At 43.0% G+C, this 19,773-nt stretch overlaps 2 protein-coding genes across 7 annotated transcripts in view; both read right to left on the reverse strand.

The window, feature by feature from the left end:
- Positions 1 to 4,043, reverse strand: part of IL18R1 (interleukin 18 receptor 1) — a 40,027-nt gene extending 35,984 nt beyond the window's left edge. For all 3 annotated transcript variants that reach the window (XM_067704056.1, XM_067704055.1, XM_067704057.1), the window contains exon 1: positions 3,368 to 4,043. The gene's annotated coding sequence lies outside the window, so the exon portion shown is untranslated. The remainder of the gene's footprint in view (positions 1 to 3,367) is intronic.
- A 4,221-nt stretch (positions 4,044 to 8,264) lies between these two features.
- IL1RL1 (interleukin 1 receptor like 1) overlaps positions 8,265 to 19,773 on the reverse strand; it is a 38,917-nt gene continuing 27,408 nt past the window's right edge. For all 4 annotated transcript variants that reach the window (XM_067704059.1, XM_067704060.1, XM_067704058.1 and 1 more), the window contains 5 exons: positions 18,312 to 18,453; positions 18,073 to 18,218; positions 14,570 to 14,716; positions 13,390 to 13,557; positions 8,265 to 10,521 (listed from right to left, as the gene is read on the reverse strand). In XM_067704059.1, coding sequence (XP_067560160.1) covers positions 10,124 to 10,521; positions 13,390 to 13,557; positions 14,570 to 14,716; positions 18,073 to 18,218; positions 18,312 to 18,453 — 1,001 coding nt within the window. In that variant the 3' untranslated portion in view covers positions 8,265 to 10,123. The remainder of the gene's footprint in view (positions 10,522 to 13,389; positions 13,558 to 14,569; positions 14,717 to 18,072; positions 18,219 to 18,311; positions 18,454 to 19,773) is intronic.

The raw sequence follows: 19,773 nt of genomic DNA on the forward strand, positions 1-19,773 counted from the left end.
CTTTTCATAATCTTTAAATTTCTTCTTCTCTTTCTTTTGTTCTTCTTTCTCTTAAAAAATTTTTCTGATTTCTAAAGTAACATATTCCCATTATAGGACACTTATAACATGAAAATAGAAAAGGAGAAAATAATCTCAACATGCATAATACTTTAGCACTGTCTTATACTTTTTCTATATATCTTCAAATAATTAAGGTTTTAAATAATCTCATATCCTGCTGTTCCTACTTAATAAAACAGCATTTTCCTGTGTCAGAAAATACTCTGTTATCATTTTAATTGCCACACAATATTCCTTCTGGAGGATATATTATAATTTACAAGATGTATTGTACTATAAAATAACCCCATGACCATCTTCTCATGTAAGGCAGTACAGATCAGTTTTTGGAGCATGACCTCTGGCACCAGACTGGCTGGTTGAATCCTCATTCCAATCTTTACCAGCTGAATAACATTGGGCTGGTCACTTACCATCTCTGTTCCTCAATCACTTCATCCGTAAAAGGGAATAACAATACTATCTCCCAGAGTTGATGTGAAGGTTCCATGAGTTACTACGGCAAATAGTAACTGGTGAATAATAAATATCACTAAGCTATTATTACTCATCTACATTTCTTATTATTTTCTTGGTGCTACTTCATGGCAGTATAGTCTATGAGTCAAAGAGTACATTTTAAACAGGATGAATGCATACCGCCAAGCCGCACCCAGAAATGTAATCATTCATACCCCTCAGCAGTGAAAGACAATATCCCTCCCCTATACCCACAGAAGCATTTGAGCACGCTCATTCTTTAAATCTAAGTAGGTATTTAAATTGGTAAAATGGTATCTCATGGCTTATTAATCTGCATTTCTATTGGTATAAATGAGGCAAAATATTAATCATGTATTTTTTAGCTATTTTATTTCCATTTTTTTATGCTTTTTTGTCCAGTTCTTAAATTTTTAGTGTTTTTTTTCAACTTGTTGCACAGTTTTCCTTTCCACTTCCTCTTCTGATGTCTTAACATATGGACAATTTTCTATTTATGCAGTCGAACCTATCATTCTTTTGTGACTTTTCCATAACTTTTACATTTAGAACATTCCTTTGCCCTCAGTAGTCAGATAGATACCTACCTGTATTTTCTTCATTTTTATGGCTTAATAGGGGTTTTTTTGCATTTAATTTTTTACCCTTTAACAATTAACTTTGTTGTTTGGTATGAAGATAGGGTCTAACTTAATTTATTTTTCCCAAATGGCTCCTAATTACTACTCTATCATTAGTTAAAAATCCTGTCTTTCCTTTAGAGTTGGTTGATACTGTAGTTATATTGTACAGGGCCTCCCTGAGCAATCTACGGAAAATCTAACATAGATAAATCTAACATCTGCTTGAGAGCGAATACACACAAGCGTGTGACCGAGTGCACACACGCAAGCACGTGCGTGCGCACATACACACACCTCTCTCTGTCTTTGCTCTCCCACTTTGTTTTGTTCTTTCATTCCTAGCACTTATCACCAACTGACATACTATCATCTTATGTTTGTTTGCTTGTTCGTTATTTGCTGAATTAATGAATGCATCAAATTCATAAAATATGTACAGTTTGGAGTCTTACGTGATTATCTGATCCATTGTTAAAAGATTAAGATAATCTTCTACCTGTGACCTGCTTCTTAAATCATAACATCCTGCAAAGTATGTTTTAACGACTGATGTTAAGTCTAGGGCAATCATCCTTGCAGACACAGATCCAGGGGACTTACTTCTATACTTAAAAGTAAATTTACAATATCCTAAACATATAATTAATAAGAATACCTAATAATTAAGATATAAATATACGTGCATGTATACGTACGAATACGTGTATGTGTGCACATGTAGGTACGTATGTGCATGCACACACACACACACACACACACACACACACCAAGAAAACTCACAAACGTTCCGTAAATCACCCGATGGCATGAAGTTTTCTCTAAATGAAAAAGGCTCTCTTCCAAAGATTGTGTGACCCTGGGTGAGGGTCAGATCCAAGCTGACCACTCCCTCTGCCCCGAAGGCTACACAGTCAGAGGTGCCTCCAGAGCATCTGAAGGGTCATCTCCTGAGCTCCTCGTTCTGCCCAACTGCCCTGTGTATAGACCCCATTCTGAGCAAAGTGACGGTTCTCTAGAAAAAATAATGCACAGAAACTCAGAGTTGCTAGGCCACTTCAGAGCTCCTTCTCTCAAGGAACCTGAGACTAGACCAGGTGAAATGATCAAACAGTGTTTGTTCATTCATCTTTTGAGATGACAAAACAATCAAATGCCAAGCGGAGAAAATGATCTTGGACATCACGCACACGTACAAGCGTGTATATGCGTGCACACACTTCCACTCTAAGAAGAATTTATGTCAAAATAGGTTTCTCTTGGGGAGGCCAGGAGAATCATTCCCATCCCGCAGTCCTGGTCACACAATGTCTGCTGTTGCTACCCTTACGCTTCCCCAGCCTCCACCCCTGGTCCTGCCGTTGGGGTCACCCTCCACACTTCCAGCTGCACACTCCCTGAGGTCCTAGCAGTTTGGCCCAGTGGCTGCCTGCGCATGGAAGCTCTCTAGCTAGCCCAGAACCTGCACAAACCCAGTTTCCTCCAAATTTACCCCCTCCTGGCCCATCCAAGGCCCTCAGATTTGGAAAGTGGGCCCCAGAGCCCAGCACTGCACCGCACCAAATGGGTGTTATGTAATACAGCGAGCTCAGGTGCCTGTACCTGAAGGGGCTGCCCAGTCATCTGTTGGTCTGTTAACCGCAGTACAGCTGCCGGGCTTCTAACTCCTGGAGGCACCTGGGATGCAGACGAAGATTTTGAAATCAGGAAAATCTGGGTGTGAATCTGGGATCTGTTACTTAGTAGCTGGATGCCCTTGGGTAAACTACTGAACCTCTCTGGGCTCGGTTCCTCTCCTCTTAAGAAGCATACTGCATTTGGCCTGTAGGAGGCTTAAGCGAAAATGATGCATCTAAAAGTGTCAGACACAAGTAACTGCTTAATAAATGAAAACTATCACTTCTTTTAGCTGTTCTCACCTTTCTAGAAAAAAACTGGGACTGGTTTAACCACTAAAACTACACTATTAGGGAAAGTTGATGACGCTGAATCACCAGTTATTCGTGTGGATACACACATATGTATGCATATGTGCTAATTATTTAAAATAATATATATTATATATAACAGCTATATGTATATGCATGCATTTTTAACGGATCTTTCAGAACCCCTGCCCCTGAGGCTGGGTCGCCCCTTGTCCGCAGCCGGCAGCAGAGGGCAGTGGGAGGGGCCGCAGGTGGCAGAGGCAGGTCTGTCCTTACCTTCAGAAGGCGTCCGGAGGCTGGGGAGGGGGCGGCTGTTCCCCTGGACACCCGATGGCGAGGCAGTTGAGAAAGAGCAAAAGCTGCCTTCCTACCACCGTGAAACCAGAAAGGAGAGGAGCCGCAAGCGTAACGCAAGAGATAAGGCAACCAGAGAAAGTTGAAAAAGAACAGAAAGTCTGAAGAAAGAAAAAGCGTCTGGCAAAACTCGGCTGGCCGAGGCCGCGGGTGCGGCGCTGCTTCCGGCCCCGCGGCCTTGGCTGTGTCCTGGGTCTGGGATGCTCCCTGACTGGGTTTGCTCTCGGTCCGGGTCCTCCCACTCCCGCTCCTCCGCGGAGACGCTCTGGGTCCGCAGTGCTTCCGGTCTGGGGGTGCCGCGGCCCGCGCCGCTCCCAGTCTAAGGATGCTCCTCCGCGGGGGCGTTCCTGGTCGTGGGTGTTTCGGGTTCCGGGCGCTTCGGGGCGGGCTCCCGCCGGTCCGGGGATGCTCCTCAGTGGGAGCGCTCCGGGTCGGCGTGCGCGCTCCTCGCGGCGCTCGGGGTACTGGCTTCTCTGGCTGGGCGCGCCGCCCGTGGGTTCCGGGAGCGGCTCGCTCGCGGGGGTAAAGGCGCGCAGCTGGAAAATCCGGCACCTTGCCGGGGGCCGAGGAGGCTGCGGCCGGGGGCGGCGCGCCTGGGTCCCGGGAGCTGGCGGGCCGTGGGCGGTGGCCGGGCGAGCCGCGGGGCCAGGAGGGGGCGGGCCTGGGCGGCTCTTACGCACCCTCCGGGCGGCGGGGCACCCGGCACCAGAGCCAGGTGAGGAGGTTGTCAGCCCCGGCCTGGCGGAGGGGCAGCACCTGCGCTTACGGGAAGGGGCTGGGGCCGGCTGGGGCCACGACGGAGGCCGAGGAGTCGTCCCAACGCCACCGGGCGGCTCCCCGAGGCCAACCAAAGGTGCGGAGGACTTGTGGTTCCAGCCCTGGGGTCCTGGCTCCGTCCTAATGCCTTCTGCTTAACCTGAGGGGTGGGTGGTTCGCCATTGGGAAGTAGAAGAGGGGCGCAGAGGTGTTAAATTGAGATTTTAAATTGGTTAGAAGAAAAGGAGGCCAGTGGAGAAAGCGTGTTAATAAGTTTTTATGGTGTGGTGGAACTCAGGATACATTTTTAGACTGGTCTGTGATTGGACCTTTCAAACAAAAATGAAAAATGAAACCCACAGCAGGCAGCGAAAAGGTTTAATGAGAATGAATTTCATTCTTTTTATCCAATCAAAGTCATTCACCACATAATAAAAGAGAAAAATCGTAAGTATCTCAGTAAATGCAATTAAAAAGCATTTTGCACTCGTCAATACCCTTTCTTGATTAATAACACCTGAGAAACTGAGACTAGAAAGGACCATTCTTTTTTTTAACATCTTTATTAGAGTATAATTGCTTTACAATTGTGTGTTAGTTTCGGCTGTATAACAAACTGAATCAGCTATACATATATCCCCATATCTCTTCCCTCTCACGTCTCCCTCCCACCCTCCCTATCCCACCCCTCTAGGTGGTCACAAAGCACCGAGCTGATCTCCCTGTGCTATGCGGCTGCTTCCCACTAGCTATCTATTTTACGTTTGGTAGTGTATATATGTCCATGCCACTCTATCACTTCGTCCCAGCTTACCCTTCCCCCTCCCCTCAAGTCCATTCTCTACGTCTGTGTCTTTATTCCTGTCCTGCCCCTAGGTTCTTCATGACCTTTTTTTTTTTTTTAGATTCCATATATATGTGTTAATACACGATATTTGTTTTTCTCTTTCTGACTTACTTCACTCTGTATGACAGACTCTAGGTCCATCCACCTCACTACAAATAACTCAATTTCGTTTCTTTTTATGGCTGAGTAATATTCCACTGTACCCATGTGCCACATCTTCTTTATCCATTCATCTGTCGATGGACACTTAGGTTGCTTCCATGTCCTGGCTATTGTAAATAGAGCTGCAATGAACATTGTGGTACATGACTCTTTTTTTTTTTTGCGGTACTTGGGCCTCTCACTGTTGTGGCCTCTTCCGTTGTGGAGCACAGGCTCCAGACGCACAGGCCCAGCAGCCATGGCTCACTGGCCCAGCCGCTCCACGGCATGTGGGATCCTCCCGGACCGGGGCACGAACCCGCGTCCCCTGCATCGGCAGGCGGACTCTCAACCACTGCGCTACCAGGGAAGCCCCGATGACTCTTTTTGAATTATGGTTTTCTCAGGGTATATGCCCAGTAGTGGGATTGCTGGGTCATATGGTAGTTCTATTTTTAGTTTTTTAAGGAACCTCCATATTGTTCTCCATAGTGGCTGTATCAATTTACATTCCCACCAACAGTGCAAAAGGGTTCCCTTTTCTCCACACCCTCTCCAGCATTTATTGTTTGTAGATTTTTTGATGATGGCCATCTGACTGGTGTGAGGTGATACATCACTGTAGTTCTGATTTGCATTTCTCTAATGATTAGTGATGTTGAGCATCCTTTCATGTGTTTGTTGGCAATCTGTATATCTTCTTTGGAGAATTGTCTGTTTAGGTCTTCTGCCCATTTTTGGATTGGGTTGTTTGTTTTTTTGATATTGAGCTGCATGAGTTGCTTGTATATTTTGGAGATTAATCCTTTGTCAGTTGCTTCATTTGCAAATATTTTCTCCCATTCTGAGGGTTGTCTTTTTGTCTTGTTTATGGTTTCCTTTGCTGTGCAAAAGCTTTTAAGTTTCAATAGGTCCCATTTGTTTATTTTTGTTTCTATTTCCATTTCTCTAGGAGGTGGGTCAAAAAGGATCTTGCTGTGATTTATGTCATAGAGTGTTCTGCCTATGTTTCCTTCTAAGAATTTGATAGTGTCTGGCCTTACATTTAGGTCTCTAATCCATTTTGAGCTTATTTTTGTGTATGGTGTTGGAGAGTGTTCTAATTTCATTCTTTTACATGTAGCTGTGCAGTTTTCCCAGCACCACTTATTGAAGAGGCTGTCTTTTCTCCATTGTATATTCTTGCCTCCTTTATCAAAGATAAGGTGACCATATGTGTGTGGGTTTATCTCTGGGCTTTCTATCCTGTTCCATTGATCTATATTTCTGTTTTTGTGCCAGTACCATACTGTCTTGATTACTGTAGCTTTGTAGTATAGTCTGAAGCCAGGGAGCCTGATTCCTCCAGCTCCGTTTTTCTTTCTCAAGATTGCTTTGGCTGTTTGGGGTCTTTTGTGTTTAGAAGGGACCATTCTTAATCTGATGAAGAGCACCTATAAGAAAGCTACAAGTAACTTCTTAATAAATAGTGAAACACTTGGCGTTTTCCTAGGATGGGGAACAAGATGAGGATGTTTGTAACTGAAATCGTCTCGAAATAAAAATACAAGGCATAAATATTGGAAAGGAAGAAATAAAACTACTGGTTTTGACAGAGGGCATCATTTTATGTAGATCACCCTTTGAAATCTACAAATAAAGCCTGTTGGAATCAATAACTGAGTTTAGCAAGACCATGGAATACAAGGTAAATATACAAAAATCAGTTGTAATTCCATATACTAGTAATAGAAATATGAAAAAATGAACTTTGTTTAAAAAAAATGAACCACTTACAATAGCATAAAAAATCAAATACCAAAGGAGAAATTGTTTGAAAGATGTACAAGGTATCTACTATAAAATCTACAAGATATTACTGGGAGAGATGAAAGACCTCAGTGAATGGAGGGCTATACCTTGTTCATGAATTGGGAAACTCATTGTTAAGATATCTGTTCTCCACAAACTGGAGAGTTTATAGAGTCTATACAGTTTTAGACTCTGCAGCTTATAAAGTCTATCCAAATCACAGGAGGAATTTTCAAAGAAATTGAGAAACAGTTTCCAAAATTTATATGAAATTGCAAACGATCTACAATAGTCAGAGCAATCTTGAAAAACAAAGAACAAAGTTAGAGGAATTACACTGACTTGGTTTATAATAAGGCAATAGTAATCTTGGCAGTGTGCTATTTGCACGAGCATATAAGTAGAAAATAAAAGAGAGGAGAAGAATAGACCCATATATATATAGTCTATAAATATTTGACCAAGGCACCATGTCAGTTCAATAGGGAATGAAAAGCCTTTCACAAATGTCGCTGAAATAACTGGTCTCTCTATGGGGAAAGGAGAAAAGAGCCTTGACCTTTACCTCATTCTATATACAAATATTAATTCACAATGGACCATAGACTTAAACATAAAAGCTGGAACCATCATCAGTTTATATAAATACATAGGCGAATATCTCCATGACCTTGGAAGAAGCAAAAAAAATTTCAGGACACAGAAAGCACTGACCTTGTAAGAAAATTTGATAAATTGGATGTCATCAAAATTTTAAATGTCTGCCAATCAGTAATACCATTGAAAAATGAGTAAGTAAAAGCCTAGGAAATTCTCACCTTACATCTCTCTGAAAAGGAACTTGTATCCAGAATATAGAAATAATTTCCACACATCAACAATGAAGGGAAACAACACCAATTTAAAAATGTACAAAAGCTTTTACCTTCCCTGAATGATACATGAATGATATGTTGTGTGGAAGTAATGCTAGCTGACTGTATTGATATGAATTCCAAGATCAGACAAAACCAATCCACGGAGATAGAAATCAGAACATCGTTTGCCTTTGAGGAAGGAGAGGGACTGACTGAGAAATGGCAGGAGGAATCTTTCTGGGATGAAGGAAATATTTCTGTCTTGTTTGGGGTGATAACTACACAGGTAGGTATGACTGTCACAACTCATCAAACTTAGGAGCTGCATTTTATCGTACTCAGGTTTGACTGAATTAAAAATAATTCCTTGTGATTTTTATAATTCACGGGAATTTTCACCAGGATCATATGGTAGACACTCAACAAGTTTGACTGAATTCATTTTATTCACAGGATCTTGTGTGGAAGGTGAAGCATCTGTTACTCTCACTGTACAGATGAAGCACAGACTTAGAAAAACTTATTTGTTTGCAGGGGATAAATTGGGAGTTTGGGATTGACATATATATAGCACTATATTTAAAATAGACAACCAACAGGGACCTACAGTATAGCACAGGGAACTCTGCTAAATATTCTGTAATAACCTAAATGGGAAAAGAATTTGAAAAAGAATAGATACATGTATATATATATAACTAAATCGCTTTGCTGTACACCTGAAACTAACACAACGTTGTTAATCAACTGTTCTCCAATATAAAATAAAAATTTTAAAAAGATTTAAAAATAAAAAAATAAAATAGGTCAACAATTGTTTAAAAAGAAAGAAGAAGAAGAAACTAAGAGAGGTTAGTGGCACTGCTGGTATGAGAAGCCAGGTCTTCTGGCAGTTCCCCAACCTCTCTGTGAGTGTAGGGCTTGGAACCCTGGGCTATCGGAGCTGAGAAAGCCCTCACAGCTCTTCTTCTCCATCCTCCCACTTTGCAGTTGCAGAAACTGAGGCCCAGGAGCAGCTCAGTTGAGGATAGGACCTCCATCCACTTGCAAAATCTGAGCTCTGACAGGACTGCCAGTCTGAGGGTCCCTCAGCCTTAGCTCTGGTGGGCTCTGATGGTGTGCGAACTCCAAGGAACTGATGGGAGTGGCCCTGACTGTGCAAATTGACTTCAGTTTTACTAAAACACTTCTGCCAAAATGCCCTACTTACTTCATGGAAATGTTACAACAAATTTAATTTGTTTCTCAAATTAAAAAAAATTAAATTTAAAGAAGTTTCTCAAATTAAAAAAAAATTGTTTTAATTGGAAGATGTAAAGTATAATGATATGGCCACTGCAGAATTACTTATAACGATGACTATTTAAATTGGACACAACTTAAATATCCAACAATAAGTAATTAGGCATGTCACCTGTAGCACAACCAGGAGCTGGAACACTATGAATATTTTAAAACGTTAAAATTTGAATGACTTGTCAAATGCTTTTATTATGATTTTAAGTAGATAAAAATGTAAAAACTACATGCTGTATAATCTCAGCTATATAAATGGTATATTTAAGTATAAATTAAAATTTCTTAAAATGCAAATTTACCAAAATGTATAAAAGTCATAATCTTAGGATGATGGATTTATGAACAATTTCTGTTATTTTTTCTTTCATACTTTCTGTTCTTTTATAACTTGTACAGGAAGAAAAGATATTTCTAAAGAGAATAAAAATATATGAAAGAAATTTTAGAATTAAAAAAACTTAAATATAATGATAATTGGGTAAGGTACTCCAACCACATGGACAGTATTGATATGATAAAACTTAAGCGTCTGATCAAATAAAATCGAACACATTCTGGCATTGGGAACAAGATTCAGTACCAGTGTTCTGCTTGAGGGGATCTGAGTGTTCAAGATCACATTAAAATTTAACCCTAAAACTTTCAGTTTGATGTTCAAAATGTAGAATATCAACAAAGAATAAGGAGAGAGAGAAAGAGAGAGAGAGGGGAAGAGTAGTGAGAAGATGCTGGGCCACGATGGAGAAGGACCAACCATGGGAGACAAGGGAGGGGATGTGAGGTGGAGACAGCGAGCCTGAGGATGAAAATCTCGGGGTATTTTGCATCCAGCCAGAACCAGGGAAATGGAAGTAAAGTCAGTGCATGAACCTGAAGTCTGAATACCCTCGATACTCCCATTTCTGGAGCCTCCTCCCCCAGTGTCTGGTACAGCGGCGTGACCCAGCTGCGAGGGATCTGGATCCCCCAAACGCAGTGCATTAGCCGTCAAAGCAAGCACTGCTGCCCCTGGGCGCTCGAGGATGCCGAGCGGGGAGTCTTTCTTGGAAGTTGGCTTGGCACCGGCATGTGGTACCTTATGTGCTTCCAGAACTTGGAATTCAGAGACTGTTTGTTGGCCACGAGGTCCTCCCTCCACTTGATGGTCCCCTGCACTTTGACAAGATGCTTGAGGGAGTCCTGAAGCTCCCCAAACTGCAGTCCGCTGGGCGGGCACAGAGCCTCCATTTCAATCAGGATGGCCTTGGAGTCGTTCCGGATGAGGGTGTTGTGCAAGGCGATCTCCCACTCGTAGGCACACTCCTTGCTGTGCGTGACCTCAGGGGTCAGGATGAAGATGTGCCGCCTGCTCTTCTGAATGCTGGTTTCCACTGTGGTAGCTACATCTAGTGATAAAAGACACAGTGGGAGGGGTGAGGACACACACAGCCCTTTCACGATGAGAATATCCACCCCAAGCCTTCTTCTCTCCCAGGCAGAGCAGTCCAGAGTTCTTCAGTTCAGTGGGAACGTAGAGATATGTAGCAGGAGGCTTCGAATTCAGGTTCACTAGCTATCGATACATCTTATCTTCTTAGAATATTAGCTTACATGTTGTAAAGGGACTTAGAATTTTCACTCTCTTCTTACAGAACGTTCCATGCAAATGCAGCAGAACACACGTTCTTCTCAACACACATGGAACATTCTCAAGGTTAGATTATGTGTTGGGACACCAGACAAGTCTCAATAAGTTTAAGATTGAAATCCTATCAAGCATCTTTTCCAATCACAATAGTATGAAATTAGAAATCAGCTACCGGAAGAAAGTGGGAAAAATCGCAAGTATTTGGTGAAGAGCATATGCTGTGAACACCCACCGGGTCAATGAGCAGAGCAGTGGTTACCAGAGGGGGAGGCGCAGGGAGGGCAAAATGAGTAAAGGGGGCCAAGCGTATGGTGATGGATGGAAACTAAATTTTTGGTGGTGAGCACGCTGTAGGTTGCACAGAAGTAGAAATATGTTGTACATATGAAACTCACATTCAACGAATGTTACCGCAAGAAAAATAAATCTTAAATAAATAAAATAAAAAGGGACAGTGGGGGAAAAAAATAGAGTGCAAACTCAGGAACCCTTGCTTCTCTGAACTGACTAAAGTCTCTAGGGAGTCCTGGATCCACTTCATCCCCTAATAGTCTCTGTTTTAGAAGCTGATTTGATCCAGACTAGGGAAATCTTAAGGAAGATCAGATCCCCTTATCAAATCAGTGTTTATGGATCGTCAACTCCATGGTGATTTCACTTAACTTCTGGGTGGACTTAGAACATGTAAAACACCCAGCTCTCACAGCAAGGAGGGGACGGCATGATTAAGGAAGCACAACCATGAACAAAACAACTCAAGACATTCTTAGGCAGTGGAGGCTGAAGACTGCCGGTCCACATGGTCTGAAACAGGAAATGAATGTCGAATAGTGCCCGACAGAGACCTTGTGTCAGTCAGGATCCTAACAAAAAGCTCGGCACCCTCAAGAGTACTGACTAAAGAGAATGTAATGAAAGGAGAGTTTATAAAAGATGTGGGCAGAGCCAAAGGAAATCAACAAGAGATGGTGCAGAGCCCCACAGCAGGTGATGTCAGGGAGCCACAACTGCCCTCCAGGTGTGACGGGAGGGGAGCGGTGATGGAGCCCAAAGCAGGTACGTGTCTGAGGATGGCCAGCTGACAGGAGCCAGTGCTTCAGCAGAGAGGGGCACAGCTACCCAGGGGACCCCACCCAGAGGGAACAGGGATGCACCCTGCCCTCCGAGCACCTGCCAGTGCCTCCCATTGGCCAAGCCCAGCGTGGAGCAGAGAGCAAGGGGGTGACGCCTTCTGTAAGGATCAGCTACCAGACCACTGGATGGAGGAGGGGGCAGAATGAATTTGAAGGAGCAAATGGAGAGTAACTGTCATGGGAAGAAATACACTGCATGGGCCTGTCATGAACTTTTTCTAAGGGAAGAGTGAAGTTTGGTGTTGTTTTGTTGGATTTTGTTTTACTTTGGTTGAGGTAAGGTCAGAGGACATACTTGAGAGAGGTGGAGGTGGGAAACTTTTCCAAATGAAAAACAGCACGATAAAGGCCACACAAGCTTGAGCACCAGTGAGCTGGCACTCACGTTTGCCTGGGGAGAGGTGTAACTAGAAATGAGGTCGGCGGACCTACGAAAGAAGAGATGGAGAGCATGTAGCACCTGGTGTGACATCACAAACAACTGGAGTCCCTGCAGCCTCATAAGCAGATGCGTAACAGGCAATGAGCATCTGAATAACATGACATTGCTCTCGACTTGCAGGGGTAGCCAGTGGGGAGAGCTGAAGCAAGAAGAGAGCCTCGGGAGAGATGTGGGTTACGTTTTCCTGAATTGCGCTCTATACATGTCTCCCAAGCTGGTCCTAGGCCATTAACATTATCCAAATATTGCAGGATAAACCAGATTCACCTGTCGTGTATACATTTAATTCCATAGACACTTGAAGCCCTCTTTGCGGTAGGAATGCCAGTTTAAACTCACAGTCTATTAAACATTGACTTCAGAGGACTTACACTCACGATGTCCCTGCCTCATTCATATTCCACACGCTTCCTGGTCCCTGAGGAATGTGAGAAGGGCTAGAAAGAGGGTTCCTAGATACTTGACATAAATATGGAGGGAAAGGAGAACGACTACTGAATGCCAGAATTGTGACCCTACTGTCAAAATCACATGAAGTCAACTAGGAATATTAAGGAACAGAAGACACAATTCTATCTGTTCTTGTGAGGATATAAATTTGCAGATGTGTCACCAATATAAGGAAAATCATAAAGCCTTTCTGAGTCCTTTCAAATATTTTAGCCAGTGCCTCTGGATAGTAGAACAAAATTCCTTGGATTTCAAGTCCTCCTTCAAATCTTCTAGAGGGACTTCAGAGATGTCAGTTATCCTAGTGGTGGACATGGGGAATGAAGTAGGGGCTGGACCCTGCTAAATCCACAAGCAAGGATGCCTTATCCTGTCTTCACATCACTGACACGACTGTGAAGACCACAGGATCAGGGTGGTGATGGGGGCAGGAGAAGCAAAGAGTAAGTACCTCCTTCTCCTGGAGAAATATTGAAAAGCTCTAGTCTTATGACCTGGAATAATAATTGCAGCTCCTGATGATGGCAGGGATAAGACCACCTATTACTTATCCTTCTGATGAATGTGAATTTCTGTCCCTGATGGTTGTTGACAGTTTTACCTTCTCCAGGGAGCAGATCTCTCCCATAAATGTACAAGTCGTAGCCACATTTATTTTCAAGAACGTCAGGCAGAATCTGGTGAACAAAGTACTCCACAGAGCTGGCCCCCTCTGGACTGTTTTTACAGTTCCGTGGATAGATCACGTAAGCATCATAGATCTTCCCATCTGAAGATGAGAACAAAGAACACAATGTTATTACTTGGTCCTCAAAAATTCTCATTGGACTCTTAGTAGACATTCTTCAGGGAGTTTTATGGCTGTTGGTGAATGTATCTCATCGCCCCAAATAATCTAGAATCCAGAGACCATGACAACAATCTACTGCCACAAAATGTCATCAGGAAACCAATCTTAGTCCCAAAGTTCTCCTTTTTACCGTCTCAGACTGAATGATAAAAAACAGGCAAGAGCCTGACTAGTTTAGTTCAAACCATATTGTCAAGTTTGATTAATAATCTGTTAATAAGTATTTATACTCATGGCTAAGGGGCTTTCTGCTATGCTGAGCAGATCTCAAGTTTAGCTTTTGTTTTCCCCACGGGGACGTGAAAATGCTGAAGGGTAATTAACGGTGGCAAAAGAGTAGAAGTTTTTAAGGGATCTGAATTTCCCACAAATCAAATAATTAGCTCTAGTTGAGTGACCCATATGGAAAATCTAAATTTTATCTGCCTCCAAATGAAAGAACGGTGTTCATATTTAAATAAGCAGGCGGCACTGTCTTCTTTCATGGGTATACATCTGTAGGTAGGTAAGACTCTTTATGGAAGAGCGTTTCTGGTAAAATACATTGCATTCTGATGGACCTTTCTAACCTGTTCACATCTGGAAAACAGGAACAATTGTGTTAATGTTTCGACTTCCATAAAGTTTTCCCGTTTTCCAAAATGCCCTTTCTGGGCTGGGAGCAGATTCTGCTACAGGGGACTTAGTAAGAACAGCAATTCTACGGGGGAGAAAATTGGAGCTGTTGGGATGAACCTCAGAACCACGAGGAGTGACAAGGCAGGATGGAGAGTGTCCTCTGAGTGGACTCAAAAAGGTTTATTGATAATATGGTAGCAAGCAAAAGGGAATCTGTGTTAAGTAGCATAACTATTAAGAGATTATTCGATAAACAACGAACAGCCCTTATAGAACCTTTTCTTCTGAAGAAAACTTGAAACTTGCCACTTACCGTTCCTAGTTTTGTGAGGTCTAGCTATGTCTCTCCAGAGCAGAATAATCTCAATCCAGAATGCTTTTAGAATTACCACCGAGACATTGATTAGCAAGAATAATATGCTAAATCCTGCAAGCACGTAGTAGGTGCTTTGTTGATCCACTATTCAAAAGATAGGGGGAGGAGAAAAATGATCATTATTATTCCTAAAACAGGAGAAAATAAACAAATACGTGGATGCTGGCTTCCACTGGGATGAGAGATTTATACAAGGGATGCCTACATGGCATTTTCATGGCTGTTTTAAGAATCAGTAAATTAATGTTTAGTGAGCCCCTACTCTGTGCAAGGCACCAGGCTAGGCATTGTAGGGGATTTTCAAAGCATAAGAGAAAGACAGACACATGTAAACTTAGCTAAGATTGGAAGTGAAAGCATTAGTTTTAGCTAGCAGAGGTTTTAGGAAGGTGTGCTCACTCCATGCTGGATTGGGCAGTGAAGGCTTCTTGCAGAATAAGGTCTCTAGAGGATGAGTAAGATTTAGATAGCTGCAAAAAAAAAAAAAAATGTATTCCTGGCAAGAGAGGATGCTGTGAGCCCAAGGGCAGAGACGGGGTGTGTCTTCTGAGGAAGGGGGATGATGCAGTTTGGGGAATTACTGGAACATATGATTGGAATGGTGGGTCTAGGGCTAGGTTCTGATCAGATTTGAGGCTCCAGCTACAGCATTTTGTCTCTATTCTGGTCATGAGAGCCACTGAAGAGTGCTGAGTGGTTCGTTAACAGGGAAAGTGGTTTACAAGCGAGATTAATCTGATGGTAGTGGAAGTTTTGTTTCTATGACTCACAGGTCCTCGGAGTCGAATGGGATGAGAAGTTTCTGCAGTAGGGGCCAGATTCATGCAATAATGAGAAAGGAATGGACAAACCTGGCGTTGGCGGCGTTAAGGACAAAGAATCAACAGGTCTTGGGGACTTACTGCATCTGGGGTTGGTGGCAGAGGAAAGCAGGGAAGAAACAAGAGCTATCTAAGTCTCTAATGTGTATTTGATGAAGTCAAATGACTGGGTTTTAGGTCCTAAATATGCCCTATATTTCCCTTCTGATGAACATTATTAGCCATCACTGAACTTTTATCCTTACTCATTGCTTCATAACGTATATATGCAAGATGGCCCCCGTATTTATTGAATCAGATATATACAAATTGAATGTAAGAACTGTGCTTGTCAGTAGTATTTTTGGCTGTTTTAAGTTTACTTCCCTCCTTAGAATCGTTAACTATCCCATCTTACAAATAGTCCCACTTAAAGATAAATGTGAAAAGACTCTCAAATGAGATTTGGCTAGCTAGCTCCCTTTTCATTTTCATCTGATCTCAAAACACAGGCTCCCAGTTTTGCCATAGAAAATCCCTGGTCTGTATTTGCAAATCCCTTCATTAGTTCATCAGCTCCCTGCGTATCCACACTATGAAATCAAGAATGACCAAGGTGGGGACTTTCCTGGCAGTCCAGAGGTTAGGACTCCGAGCTTCCACTGCAGGGGGGTGCGGGTTCGATTTCTCGTCGGGGAACTAAGATCCCACGTGCTGCATGGCATGGTCAAAAAATTTTTTTTAATTAAAAAAAGAATGACCAAGGTGAACCGATCCAAAACTGAAAATTGTGAGTGAGCCTAGTGTCTGCACTGTCATCAGTTTAAATGATAAATACTCCCTAAGTGAATTATTTCAACAGGATTCCTTTCCAGGTCACTCTTTCTAAAAATTCTATCTGGATGCATGCCGGGAATCCCTATTTCTTGTGAAGTAGTTATGCATGTGACTAGCTAACTAGAAGAAAGAAGTTAATCCAAGACCTTAAGGCAAGTTGAAGTTCAGTATCTTCCTAAATGTTAGTTATTTTATAAATGTATAAGTGATCCTTGTACGTGTTGACTAAACACTGAATACTTTCTGTAAGAGCTTATAAACAGGAAACACTGCTTGCCTTTGAATCCTGGCTCTGTAACTGCAGCCTGGCCAATTATTCAACCTCTCTTCGCCTCAGTTTCCTCATCTATAAAACTAGATGATGGTAATAGTCTCTTCATCGTGGATTTTTGATAAAGTAAATGAAAAATTATAGGGGAAATAATGACAGGTCCTGGTACCTAGGGAACAATGAATAAATGTGTACTATTAATAGCAGTAGTATCAAATGTTTAATGATATTTAATAATATGGGGACACAGGTTTTTTAGTTTTTGTTTTTAAAATTCAGGACAATGTGTAATTTCTTTTATTGTATGATTAGAAATAAGGGAATTCATTGTGACCTTTGAGAGCAGTTGTAACAGTTTTTGTTTAATCGACATAGTTGTTGAGACAAGAGTATAATTGTGTTGCTTTGAAGAAACACAGGTGAAAGGTAGCATATACAGATGAATTAGAAGGAACAAAATCACCAAGTACATGTAACGTGAAAACAATTCCAATACACAGGCACCCGGAGAACGTTCATATAATGACAATGTGAGAAAAGCATGGGGATAAGGACAGCATGGCAGTGCTAGGGGTGGAGGTGGCTTCCTCTTTCTTGCGGGATCTTCCGTGCCCACCAGAACCACAAATGTCACCCTAAAATGACATCTCAACAGGGTCCACATGTCCTGGGGTGACACAGTTATAACTGGCAGAATCCTGATGACCCATGGAACATGACAGCATTTAAAATCATCTACAGTAGTCATGATTCCGTTTGTTTTATAATAGCTTGCAAATCGGTGGTTAAAGTTGAATTCAAACAAGAAAAATCCCGAGCACCCCCTCGGGCAGAGACTAAAAGACCCTATCTGACTGGTGGTTTGTTTTCTCATCTCTCCCAACCATGTTGTGCCTTTGTGGGTTTATCCAAATTAATCTGGACTATACCCCACTTAGGGGTATAAACTGGGAGTTTACCTCTCCCTATGACTATGTGACAAACACATTACATAATTTCTACATAGTGGTACATGGAGTGACAAGTTAAAGTATCAAAATTTTCTCCCCACCCTTCATTACACCGGATTAAATGCTACATCTAACCAGTGGGGTGTCTTTATCTGGACATGCAAACAAGTGAGGAAATTGACAGGTGGTCAGGAAGGAAATGTTTGTCAAACTACTTTTCTGCCATCATTGTGTGCGCAGTGATACACGGAGGGAGTGGAAGCAAGATGCCTTGCACCCGAGAGGAGGGGCACGTCCTCACGGACTCGTTTAACACTGTCTGGACGTGCCGAGGATGGGAAGCACAGTGAATGTGGCGTGGCTTCGTTTTTGTCTTGAATTCTCTACACACAATATGTCCCCCTGTTGCCTACACCCAAGACAGATCTTTTCTCCCCCTGCCTCCAATCTATGAGATGGACCACTCTGACTTGATGGACTCCCCGGAGCCACACTCCAATACACTGTTCCCTAAGAATATGATTCAGCTTCCGGTTGTTAACAGCAAACTCAGGTGACCCAAGTCTCAGAGACATGCCTTACTTGGATTTTTCCTCCTTAGTCTTACGGTGTGCGTGATCAGGCCACGGAAATTCATGGCCAGACAGTCGTACTTCAGTGAGAAATCCTCTTCCTTTACATCCGCTATTCTTAACACGGCGTTTAGGCAAGTCAGCTCGCTGCGAGAACTAGTAAGACAACCTGTTACTTTCAGTGCTTATTTTGCAATTGCAAACTTTGTGGGAAGGGAAGGGGATGCTTTAACTGAGACTGCAAAATACCTTTGAGTTTGCTCTTGCAACACTTGCATTCTTGCTTCACCAAAGTTCTCAACGTTGCTTCCGTTAACCTGCCACAGGATGTCAGCCATGGTCTGAGAGCCTTTCCCAAAGCAAGCAGAGCACCTTAGGTTTGCTGGTTTTCCTGGATGAGAAGGAAAGCGAGTCACCAATAAAAGTCCGTTCTGCAGAGAGGACTTAATTTAATTGCAGGTGAGAAAAAGTCATTGAACGTCTAGTGTGTGTCATGAATTGATTCCCATTTCCTTTCCTCATCTTCAGCACCTTCCTGCTTCTCTGCCCTCGCTTTGCCACCTTCTCCGTCTCCCATCGTTTTCATCACACTCACAGTTCAGGTTGAAGCCCAGGCCCCTCTCCCCTCTCCCCTGCAGTGGAAGCTGTAGAGGCTTCACCAATGCCACGTTACAGTCTAAGATTTCCCCTTACTATGCATTGCCATTTCCTTTCCTTTTGTTTTTTTAATTGGAGTAGAGCTGCTTTACACCGTTGTGTTAGTTTCTGCTGTACAGCGAAGTGAATCAATCAGCCACCTGTATATGTGTATATCCCCTCTTCCTTGGATGTCTTCCACTCCTTTCTTCTCCTATGGAATCCCCTTCATCTCTCTGTAAGCTACCTTTGTCGGTAAAACCGTTTCACCTGAATCAGCCACAATCCCACTGCTTAATCGTCCAACAAGAGCCTCTCCACTCCCACTCCTGTTAATTTGAGATTTCCTCCTTTCAGAACTAAAAGCTTAAGGGCTGATTCCTGCCTTGGGTTGGGTACTCAGCCATCCTTTACTGAGTTCTTCGTCCCTGTGTCAAGAATTAAGCATCTGAAGAGGGATGAGGAACTTAGAGTCTCCAGGGAGGTGACAACGGTATAAGCAAACGATCAGAACACACGGTATTCTAGTGTTTTAACAGAAAGGTAGACAAGTGGCATGGGAATACAGAGGGAGACGTCAGGGCAGGGAGCAGGGCTGGTGCTCGTGGCCCTGGATCAGAGCCGGATGCTGGCTCTGATCGTGCTCCCTGGCAGGTAAGGAGGCGGGCAGGGGGATTTCACGGAGGAGGGGGCACTCGAGCTTCGTGTCGACGGATGGGAAGGAGGGCATTGGCGAAAGCAGGGAGGAACGTGGAAAACCCTGCAAAGCAGTAGAGCAGCTCTGAGGCAGTCAGCGTCGTTTTGCTTTACGTGCTAAGCACTTTGACTTTGACCCCATTCTCTCAGGGAACCAGGACAAGCAGAGACGGACAGAGGCATACAATCTGGGTTCTCCTCCATCACCATTTATTCACGCCGCATCCTTGGGTATGTCATTGAGCCTCTCTAAGCCTAGGCATCCACAAGCATAAAGTGGGGACGATATCTACCTCCTTGGACAGTTGGATAGAAGTGAGAGGGAAATGAGGTAGCACACATGAAAGCACCAAAATAAGTAAATAAAATAGAGCCCAGT

The sequence above is a fragment of the Pseudorca crassidens genome, chromosome 14 (assembly GCF_039906515.1).
Source record: "Pseudorca crassidens isolate mPseCra1 chromosome 14, mPseCra1.hap1, whole genome shotgun sequence".
Lineage (NCBI taxonomy): Eukaryota > Metazoa > Chordata > Mammalia > Artiodactyla > Delphinidae > Pseudorca > Pseudorca crassidens.